Here is an 11,133-nt window from a genome sequence, read left to right as displayed (position 1 = left end):
GGGCGGCCCCCGCCCCTCGGCCGTCCCGTGGGGAGGTTTGGCCCTCGCGGGCTGCCGTCAGGCTCGCGCGGCGGCCGCCGTGGGCGGGGCCGGGGGTCGCCATGGCGGCGCCGGGGCCGGGGCCCCCCACAGCGGCCTTCCGGCAGCGGAAGGCGCAGCGCCTGGCGCGGGCGGACGCCAGCAGGAAGGGCGCCCTGGACGAGCGCGCCGCCGCCGTCGTGCAGCTCCTCAACGGGCGAGCCCAGTTCTGCACCACCAGCTCCTGCTCGGGCCGCCTCGTCCTGGCGCAGGGCAGCGCCGCGGTGAGTCCGGGCGGGGCGTCTCGGAGCTCCCGCCGCGGCCGCAGGACCCGGGCCGAAGCCTCGGCTCCCGGCGGGTCTCGGGGCGGGGCGGCCGCGGCGGTGCCTCTCCTGGCCGCGCACTTGCCGCCGGCCAGGGCCGCGGGGTCTGCCTGCAGACGGCCGCTTCGGCGGGGCGCGGGGAGCCCGCGGCTCCTCCTGGTGCTGCGGCGCAGGCCCCGGGTGCCGTGCCCGGCTCGCCTCGCACGCGGCGGGGGCTTCGCCCGCGCCCTCGCCGCGCTGGCGGCAGCGGCAGGCGGCCGGTCCGAGGCGTGAGGGCTGGGCGGGCGGTGCGGTGGAAGGCGCCGGAGGCAGCGCCCGGAGGTTCGCTGGCGGCACGTCGGTTGCTGCGACGTAAATCTTTGTAACGCTAGAGCTCAGTCGTACAGCTTCATCTGACTGAGAACACGCGTAAGCATAGATAGGGCAGTTTTAAACTACTGTCATGTAAATGTATTTTTGTACGTTAAGAACACCTGCTTTTTTAAAAGCGACATTATTTATTCTGAAGGACCGTTTTTTCATACAAGCACAAGATTGGACATCGCCTACCTGTAGTGCTAGTTTAAATCATTTCTCTTCGTTACTAGGATACAAACAGCTGTGAGATCCAGAAGAAAAACTGCACGTGGCTCATGGTAACACATGAAATGTGCATCAAAGACGATGTGGTAAGAGGACAATATGATATAACTTGTATATTTATTTAATGTAATGTTCCTAATGTCATGGAAAACATGTCATGTAAAATATAAAGAAATTTTTAGGTTTTTTATTCCTGTTACTGAGATGAAGTAACACTCTAATTTCAAAATGAACTTTTCTCTAGGTGTTCTTAATAATTCTTAAGACCTGTTTTGAAGAGAATGCTTTTAAGCTTAATACCAAATTCTCTGCATAGTTGTAAATGCAGCTAATATGAAACTTGAATAATTTCTTACTGTCTGGAGTCACATAATCACCAAATCACAATAGCTCAACAAGAAGTCAGTAATTACTATTGCTTCTTTAGCAGAAGACTGTCTTTCAAAAAACGATTTCTAAAAATCTAAGGTACAGTGATTCTTATTTTTTCAAAGCCCTTTCCTTATTCAGAATAAGCGGAAATAATGCTTTTCTAAACAAGTGTTCTTCCTTTCATGAAAGATTACTGTTAGTATAACAATGTATTTTTCATTTCTGCAGCATTTTATCTGCTCTTCGTTTTCCCTTCTTGTTGGATAGCTAGCAAGGTATCAGCTGGATAGATTTGATTTAAAAGCCTTGCTATCCAAAAGTAAAATAAGCTTAATTTCTGTAGAATACTTGCTGGTCTTTGGACAGTGACGACCTAATCATTAGCAGACTACGCTAGGCTAAATGAAAACAGTATATTCCTTGCTAATACCGAAGTAACGATTGCTGTATGAAGCTAGGCATTTTTCTAGTAACAGTTCTGTGTCAGGCGGCATCTGAGATGATGCTTACTCAAGCAGCAACATTCCTGCAGGACACAGATGCAGGATGATGTGGCCTTTATCCCGTTCTCCGACAATTAGAGCCTGACATACACATTAATGCAGTAATTGTAGTACCTCTTTCAGAATGGGTCGGTTGTGATTAACAAATATTTTGTGTTGTCCTCGTTAACTGTTTCATAAGCTATGGCCATTCTTGCTTTGTTGTTTTGGTCAGCAATTCCAGAAGCAACCAAAATGAATTCCTTTGTTTCCTTTAAATGTAGATGTGTTCAGGTAAGCATGCCAGTGAGCATGTTCGTTTTGTGTGTAATGGCTCCTTCAAGACAGTTAAAACTGCCTTGAGCTTAAAAAAAACATCTCGAATTTAAAACTGCCTTGAGCCCAGCTTGCTGCGGTAACAGCCTTTCATTTACAGACAGACACCTGAAACTAGTGTAACAGTGAATCTCTTACACTGCATTTTTAATTTACTATCTTAAAATCCTCTGAAATTTAAAAAAACAATTATAGTGGAGTTGTTTTAGTATGCTTTCAAAATAGTCTGCTCTCTGCATGCATCTCTTTGTCCCAAAAAAGAAGCGGTTACAAGGTCAAAATTCTCTCATTCAATTCATAGCTCATTTACCATATGCATACATTCTAACACATGCACAAAAAAACTCTTCCAAAATATTTGTCTCTGTTAGTATTTGTTCTAGCAAAGCAGAGCTTGCTGAAATCTCCATCAGCAAATTTCAGGCTGAGTAGGACACAGTAGGCTGTTGACTCTTACGAGAGGAAATACTCTGATTTTTCCTGTTCTTTTTAACAGGTAGATGGGATTTTTTTTCATGCATGAATTGCAAGTGTAAAAAAATGTCTCTGATTAATTTTTAAACTACCATACTGTAATGTATGGTAAAGCTTTGTTAGTGCAGTATTTAGGAAATGAGAAGGGAAGTCAGGATCTTGTATGCTATGTGTTGTGCTGTTTGGCTGTCAGATCATTTGACCTCGCTGCATATATTAACTTCAACAATATGAACATAGGATATTTGTTTTATAATTTATTTTTATCCCTTTATCCTCCCAATGCTTAGAGAAAAAGCATCATGTATTACGAAGTACCTCTTCGCAAGGTTATTGATATGACACAAATATAATCTCATAATACACAATAGCGTAAAACTGAAATGGTGTACTTTTTTTCCCTGACACATATCTCAATCACCTTCCACTTTGGATTTTTGGGTGTATGTACACCATACAGCTTGGCCAGCTGCCGTTTAATACTTCAAGATGGGCGTGTGCAGAGCATTAGCTTCTACCAGGACCTTTGCAGCGTAGTTCTGTCCACGTGTCTGTATGGACAGACCTGCAAGATATGCCACCAGCTGCTGGTTTTGCGTATTGCTGACAGACCTTCCAGATGTCCAGCTTGAGTGTCAGTACAGCCTCTCTCATGAGCGAGGTGTCATCTCATCCCTTTCTCGTGAGCAGGTTTTGCTGAATGCAGGGGGCTGTGCGCTGCCCTCGTCAGACTGTAACTTACACCCGAGCTAGTAACGTGACTGCAGCTGTGCAGCGTTGCAGTGAAAGCGTTTGCTGTAGTACCAACATACGCTCTTTCTAGAACAAGGGCTGCGTTCTGCGTTACTGTAAACGTGCTGCCGTGGTCATTAAATGCAGTCAGTTGTTTTCTGCTTCCTATCACTTTGGCGATTGCTCCTGTGTTTGGAATAGAGGGGTTTTCGTTTGTGTGAGCTTTTTTACATATCGCCGCCAGGTACTTTCTGTCATTTCATGACAGCAATTAGACTTTGACTCCTTAGAGATGAGGGGCCTAATCCTATTCCCATTGGGTGTTTTCCCACTAGCTTCACTGGGAGCAAATCAGGGTCTCAGACTTCCTATTAAGAAAGTTGCTTTCAGTATTTCCCTATTAAATTGAGTTTGCAGGAAATTAATGATTTAGATGCAGTAAGATAGTAAAAAACCTTTACTGAAAATATTTTGTTCCATTAACAAGCTTTTTGAGGAAACAAGTATTGTAAGACAGCTTTGGGGCAGTACTAGTGTGCATAGATGATTTCAGCCAGTATGACTTTCTTAACTAGTTGTATTCTTGTTTCTAGAGTATCTGCTAAATTACTTAGCCTTTTCACAGAAACAGAAACCCTTAAAAACGCCCTCACCGATATCACACACGCTGATCGCAGCTAATAATGTGTTCTCTGTTATAATACTTGTCTCGGAGACAAGTCTGCCTAACTTGGCTTCCAACCACAATGGATGCCGATCATTTTGCTGAGGCAGGACACTGTATTGCTCAGAGGCTAGAACAGAGTCCTCAAACATGGAAAAGCATCTGAAAAGGGATCTCAGAAACATGCCTGAAAGGGGAACACAGGCGTCCGCGGCAGGTCCCAGCCTGTGTTACGCGCCGTGAGTGCTGACTGCTGCGTGTATCTCTATTCCTGCTGAAATCAGCAGAGCCCAGGCAGACACTGCACAATGCGGGGGCCTCAGGAGCGTACACAGCCAGCCTTGTGCTGGGCTGCGGAGAGAAACCACACGAACTCTGCGGAGCCCAGCTTTGGATAAGAAAGCTGTTTGACTGTGCTAGCACGCTCTCGGGCAGGGTGAATTCACCTCAGTGGAGCACTGTGTCAACACAGCTCATTCCCAGGCCCAAGCAAACGCTAAATAAGTTAGCTTAGGTATTTCTGTACAACACTGCGTTATGCAATGTTGATCGTTTCTGTTTCTCATCAGCTTTAGCACAGCTGTGGTTACTTGGGCATTTTTTAAAATCTAGCGCATAAATTACAAACTTAGCCATTCAGAAAGACCTGCTTTCAACTTAAAATAAGAACATTTATGGAGGAGATGCTGCATAAATACATTTAAATACTTTTCAATGTTTAAAGGAAAGGAGAGAGTGTTACTTCAGCAGTTTTCTTTTATGCCATCGTGTCTTAAAAAACATATGAATTTAATTATTTCCTGAAGATTTTATTGAATGTTTTCATTTTACAAGAAAGATGAGAAGGGCTAGACAAAACAACAAAGTATGGGAAAACAGCTGAAATTTCTCAAGTTAACATAGCAAATTTTTTAGTGCTGTGAATTGAGCAAGTGAAGGCGAACAAGAAGTGGGGGGCAAATAGTGCTTATGATTAATTAATCATACAATTAAATAAGTAATATAACTGTCTCCAAGCAACCCTTCTGAATGGAAGAAAGTCATATTGGCCCTTAAGATTTCTATGCATAAAGATAGCATAGAAAAGTAGAGAAATTGTAACAGTAAGCCATGCAGAATGTCACATAGCTTTCCCCACACTCGCAAGTCCAGGAAAAATTGCCACTAGCATCTCAGTCTTCTAGCAGAACTGAGGGGTCTGAAGGTAATTTCTTGAATTTAGTAATTATAAAGTTACTTCCTTTTTTTTTTCTTGTCTTGTGGGTTTATGCCTCTAATTTCAACTTCTGAATTTTTTGTAACTTTTATACAGTAGGCTATGCATTATTATTTAAAGTAGGGTTAAAATGTGATCAAGTATGTTAGCCATGAATGTAATCTGCTGAACCCCAGAACATTTTCTGAAGTTGAGGAATGTACTTCAGAAACTAAATTACTTTGATTTTAAAGAACAGTTAAAAAAAAAAAACCAAACTGTTCAGGTTTCATCTGATTGCAGTAAAACAGTCCTCTTCCCATGCTGTACTGACTGTATCGATTCGTTTGAATGTACGAAGAAATAAACAGGGAAGCGCACTTTTTCAAGTTTTTAAAGTCTATTATGGAAATCCATGGAGTTTCTATGTATTATAAGCAATGAAAAATCAAAAGCAGCTGAATAAACCTGATTGCTTGTAACCTGTTTGCTGCATTTAATGCTTGTTTCACACACTGACTAGCTACTATTTTCTTTTTTTTTTTTTTGTGGTAGTGACAGTACACACTTGCAGTATTAATATAAATATTTTGGTGTATTTTCCAGATGACAGCACTAGAGAAGGCCACTGGTGATGTTGTGCTCAAGTTTGAACCATTTGTTCTTCATGTGCTCTGTCAAGAGCTGCAAGACGCACAGCTTCTGGTAAAATTACATCAAGTAACAATGTCACATTGTTGTTCTGTTATATTCCTTGCTGTAAAAGTATTGGCTCCTGAGTAAGCTTTAACACTTAAGAACAGTCCCAGATGTGCTGTATGTTTAATAAGTAGGGTAGTAAAAGTAAGCTGATGAAGAAAACACAGCTTTAAAATGAGTACAGATTTTGCTGTACTTCTTGGAAAACAAAATTACTCAACTACAATTCAGTGTTCGAGCTGAAGCAGGTAGCCTGGTAAAAAAATTTTCCTGGTGAGCCTGGGTTGCTTTCGCTGGCTGAAAGTGACGCTTTTTTAGATGTCATTTTGCTACCAGCCAGGCCATTTGACGCTGGTGTCTCAACTAATTGAGTAGTACCTTTGCCTTCTGCTTTTCCAGAATGATTCTGGAGAGTAGTGCATGATGGGTTTGTTCCTTCATTAATGTAGAAGAGAGTTGATGAGCTTCTTTTATAGTACCGCTGCACTTTTAGCTACAAAAGTGTTGCACGACTGTCCTTTGTGGTTACCAGCTTTTCAAGGTAAAGTAGTACAGTGCCCGGTGAGATGTTCATGTCCCATCTGCACTAATGGATTCAGATTAGACAGTCAAGATCGACTGTGGTTCTTTGAAAACCAACGACAATTTGTGATGCTATGTGGGTTTGATCTTAAAAACATTTTAATGTAACTATTATTGCATTAATTTGGGGAGATGGTTTTGAATAAGTTTTTTTTGCAAAACTGAGATTATAAACTGCATTGCAACCCATCCATAATTATTTCTTGCTGTGAAAGTATATAAAACCTGTTTAAGGCATTTATTTGTTCTGCAGCATTCAGTGGCTATCGATTCTGGGTTCAGGAACTCTGGTATTACCATTGGCAGAGGAGGAAAAATTATGATGGTAAGGACTTTTCTACTTACCTCTACGGAATGTAACAAAATCATATTGTTACTGTTAACTTTTATTTTTTTTACGAGCCAATATCTGAATTGTAATGTGATTGACTGCTATCACAGGGCATGCTGTAGCAAAAAAAACCTTTCTGCTTTAGTGACAGCAAACTAACCAATTGTGTGGATAAGTGGTTTTTTCCCTGTAATGAACTCCCCATATTATTTAAATAACCTTCATAAAATAAAAAAACTTTATTCTAGATAAATCCTTCTCTGTGTGTTTTTAGGCTGTCCGGAGCACTCATTGCTTAGAAGTTCCATTGAGCCACAAGGGGAAATTAATGGTCTCTGAAGAATATATTGAATTTCTGATACATGTAGCTAATCGTAAAATGGAAGAAAATGCAAGGAGGATTGACAGGTTTGTAAGAGTACACCAATCCTATTCATGACATCTAAATCCAAAAGTGAGAGAGGTTATATTTAAAAAAAAAAAAAAAAAAAAACACACAACCAACCAAAACCAGACAACCCCCCCGAAGTCTAAAATACAATTTCAATTAATTTTTTGAGCTCTGAAGACTATAAACGGTTTAAACGAAAACCTATAAACAACATGAGTTTGCAGACTGTCTTTGTTACTGATGTTACTGAGTAGGGTTTAAGTTTCTTTTTCTAATGATAACAGCATTTATTATTCTAACACAGTAACCATTTCAGAAGTATTCAGATTGCAGTGCACACTTTAATCCACTAAATGCTTTGTATAGTTTCCAAAACTGATCATTTATGAAGGCAGTTACACACACTTTGGGTCTTTACGTTTGTCTCCAGCTGAGGAACAGAATAGGCAGAAGAGCCAAAGAGCATGAGGATCAAAAGGACGCTGGAGAGACACCTACATCTACTAAGACCAGTTTCTTTTTGTATGTCCATTGAAAATCTCTGTAGTTGTTAAAGTTAAAAGTAATTTGTAATAGTAGCAGTCCATCTGACCATTAATGCTATCATTCATCAGACGTTTAACCTGATACCATTTTATAATTACAAAGAGAAGTGGCATGGCATACACAAGGAGGCATGCTGGTATTTCTAATTTTTCTTCCAGTATTGGCTAGAACGTTTCAATGTTAGTAACGATTTTCTTCTCTTAGCACATTTTGATTATATTACAAAAGCATTAGTTTCTCAGAGTAGTTTTGCAGATCCTGAGCAAACCTACAAAAATAATAACTACACAATTGTTTCTAGATTCTACAAACGCTTAGAGTTAGCTTTGAAAACTGCTGTCAGTGCGAACAACTCGCCCTCAGAGGAGACGGAGAAGAATCGCTCTGTGTACATTCACAGAAGAAAGAGAAAGACCATTCAAGAACAAGATGTACACACCTTTCCAAAGGGTCCCAATGAAGAATTGGAGCCTGAGGATGATACAGAAAGCCATCTTGCTATTTTTGCTGAAATCATGATATAGACTAAGGCATTTGAAAGCAAATGGCAAACTGAATAATAATTGTAATGCTCTTTGTAAGAGACACAAATACCGCTCTGTTCTAAGTAGTAACACTCTCATGGACCAGAAAAAAAAGGTAATGAAATGGAATTGTGAACAGGTTTAATACCACAGAAGCACAGAGAACAAAACCTTAGAATGTTTTGGGGTTTTTTTTAACAGCGCTGTTGAATTAACAGTCTTTTACTGTGTCTGTCAGTTATCACAGAAATAACTGGTTTGCTACAGCCTTTGGCCATGTTCTCTACAGAAGCATTTTATTTGCAAACTGGGTTTAGGCCTGATGTTTGCAGAGCAGAGAAACTCTAAAAACTAGGTTGTTATCCTTGAAGATTTTTAATTTCTGTAGGACCTCTGCAAAACAGTGTGCACCAATATAGCTGGCCCTTTCAAAACAACACAAAGCCACATATTATTCAGCTGAAGAACAGTACCTGGTGTGGGGGTTAGAACAGAAGAGTAGAAGTTGCGTACTGCTCTATGCCGGCTTCAGCCGGATGTGTCCAGGATCCTTCTGGCTGTTGCACCGGGCAGCAAAGTTGATGCCATTTTCCTGCACTTTACTGTGTTTCAGACTCCAGCCCCACTGTGTTCATGTGTTCTGCTTCCCTTGGCCAGCAGCCATTAAGTGTTATTTTTCTTTGCATCTTTTGGCCAATTCTGTATGCTGATAGTTCGTTAGCTCACTTACATACCATTCTGTGTGGCCAGCACCCAGCTTCAGTTCCAGCTGTTGGCAGAAAGTCAACCAAAGTGTACAGTAACGGGCTTTCTTACCAGGCTATAACCACTGACGTACAATAAATGTTAAATACAAAACAGTGCGATAATTTGCACATTCTTATATTGTACCACTGGAAAAGTCAGTCCATACTTGCAGTGTATTTTTCAGAAAAATGGTGAATTTGTAAACCTTGGCAACAATGAATTCTGAGCCCTTCCTGTTATGACTGAGTGATGGCTAACACTGCAAAACAAGATCCTGACTGAAGGAAACGGTTTATTTGGTACATTAACTCCCAGTTCATACAGGTCATTGTTTCCATTACATAAGCCTATGTCTTGGGGACCTTTTAATTCCACTGTAAAAATTTGACATACTAGGTGGCAGCCAAAGGGAATAGTAATTGGGGGCTTTAAATAGATTCTGAAAGACCTGTTACGCTGTGTTTCCAGTAGCAGGCATGCCAAAACAAACAAACTTGAGCGTTTTGTGTTGCTTGTTTGTGTTACTAACTTACAGCTTGAACTGTTTGGCGTGCTTGCTTTCATCCTTTTTCTGGTGGCTTGAAAGAGCTCAGCACCTGGTTGGGGCACGGGAGAGTGGGAGGCCACACGTTTCTGTCCTTGTCAGGAGATCGCAGTCGTGTCAAGTGAAGTGCCTTGGCTGTTGGCAGCGAGCACAAATTGAGCAAATAGCAGAAAGAGGAGGCTCTGCTACTCTCCTCCGCGGAGGGGGCGAGGCACTGGTGACAAATTTTGAAGGTTAAAGAACAGCTTGTGAGACCAAGTACATAAGATGTTGAAATACCACAAGAAACCTTCAAGAGTAATACGCTGTATATGCTGTTCTCAAACCGTGCGTATTTGGGTGGACTAATCCTTGTTTAATTCTAACTGAACCGGGGGGCAGGGATCCTTTCTAATGCTGAAGAGCTGCTTGCTGGGAGGCCTGCGGCAAGCGCCCATCGCCTGGCGGGATCAGAGCGTGTGGCGTGGACGTGGTGGGGCCGCCGCAGCGGGGACATGGGTGAGCAAAGCCGGAGTCCCACGGTCCGTGCGGCAGCGGGCACGCAGGTGGGAGCAGCCAAGGGTCCCCGCGGCAGGCCAACGTGGCAGCAGCTCCGCGGGGCGTGGGGTCGCGGCTTCAGCGGCACACTTACCAGAGTGGCGCCGGGGCCGGGGGCTCGCTTCAGGCCTCGGCAATCGCCAGTTTTCGTAGAGCTTCCTTTCCCTTCTGAGGCACAGCTGCGTTTCTTCGAACTGAGCTGAGGCGAAGCCCCAAAGCTTCCATCAACAAACAGCAACATCTGCTTGGGTGCGGAGCGGTGGATCTCGCAGGCCAGCTACCCCGGCAAAGCCCTGGTGAGCTGCCGGCTGGCAGTCCCCGTCCCCATCCCCGCTGGAGGGGGTCCCACCGTCCCCCAGGTCCTCAGGCAGCTCCTGCATGCGGAGGAGGCAGTTGTTGCCTTTAAAAGCGGGGGGGTGGATTTCAGAGAGTTTGTTCAGAACAGTCTGAACCATCTTCTGCATTTGAAGGAGTCCTGACGAGGTCTGGCGCTGGTCCGTTAGAAATGACCACGAGTGACTGTAGATGCTGTTGATGAACGAGAGCCGTTTCCACACACCGTGCAGTGCTGTGGTCTTGCACACAGGCGGGAAGATAAAATTCAGCACTGAAAAAGCAGAGATGCAAAGAGACCATACCAGACTTCAGCCCCAGCCCAAAGAGTCTGTATTTTTGAGACGAGGAGGCCTGTTTCAGAATTCAGGGAAGGTTAACTTCCAAGCATGCACAGTCATGAATGCACCTGTGTAAGGTGGGCGAGGGATCACAGATACTGATTTTGTGTATCAACCAGGACTTCGGTATGCTTCCAAGGGCAGAGGAGTAGGGCTATGTATTGGGAGGAAAGCGTATTCAATGCAACTACTTCATTTTTTGGGAAGCTTTTTTTTTCTTTTACCTTTTTTTTTAAAATGCAATCCAAGCACTACAATAATAGCCCAAACCTTTACAGTATGTAACAGCATGTACAGGATTTACGTTCTTAGAAATACAGTTTGTCAGAAACTGATGTGTGATATGATCCCACGTTCCTCTTAAAAATGATACCAAATTC

At 43.0% G+C, this 11,133-nt stretch overlaps 1 protein-coding gene across 1 annotated transcript; it reads left to right on the top strand.

Moving 5' to 3' along the window:
* The first annotated feature begins 21 nt into the window (after positions 1-21).
* Positions 22-9,530, top strand: TYW3 (tRNA-yW synthesizing protein 3 homolog). The gene is made up of 6 exons (XM_075155516.1): positions 22-302; positions 929-1,009; positions 5,785-5,883; positions 6,713-6,784; positions 7,065-7,198; positions 8,029-9,530. The coding sequence occupies exons 1-6, from the start codon at positions 102-104 to the stop codon at positions 8,249-8,251; spliced, it is 810 nt and encodes a 269-aa protein (XP_075011617.1). The 5' UTR covers positions 22-101; the 3' UTR covers positions 8,252-9,530.
* Positions 9,531-11,133: the final 1,603 nt, after the last annotated feature.

This window comes from Calonectris borealis, chromosome 8 (genome assembly GCF_964195595.1).
Source record: "Calonectris borealis chromosome 8, bCalBor7.hap1.2, whole genome shotgun sequence".
NCBI classification, from domain to species: Eukaryota; Metazoa; Chordata; class Aves; order Procellariiformes; family Procellariidae; genus Calonectris; species Calonectris borealis.
Note: the sequence above shows the minus strand (reverse complement) of the source record. Positions and strands in the feature narration are given on the sequence as shown.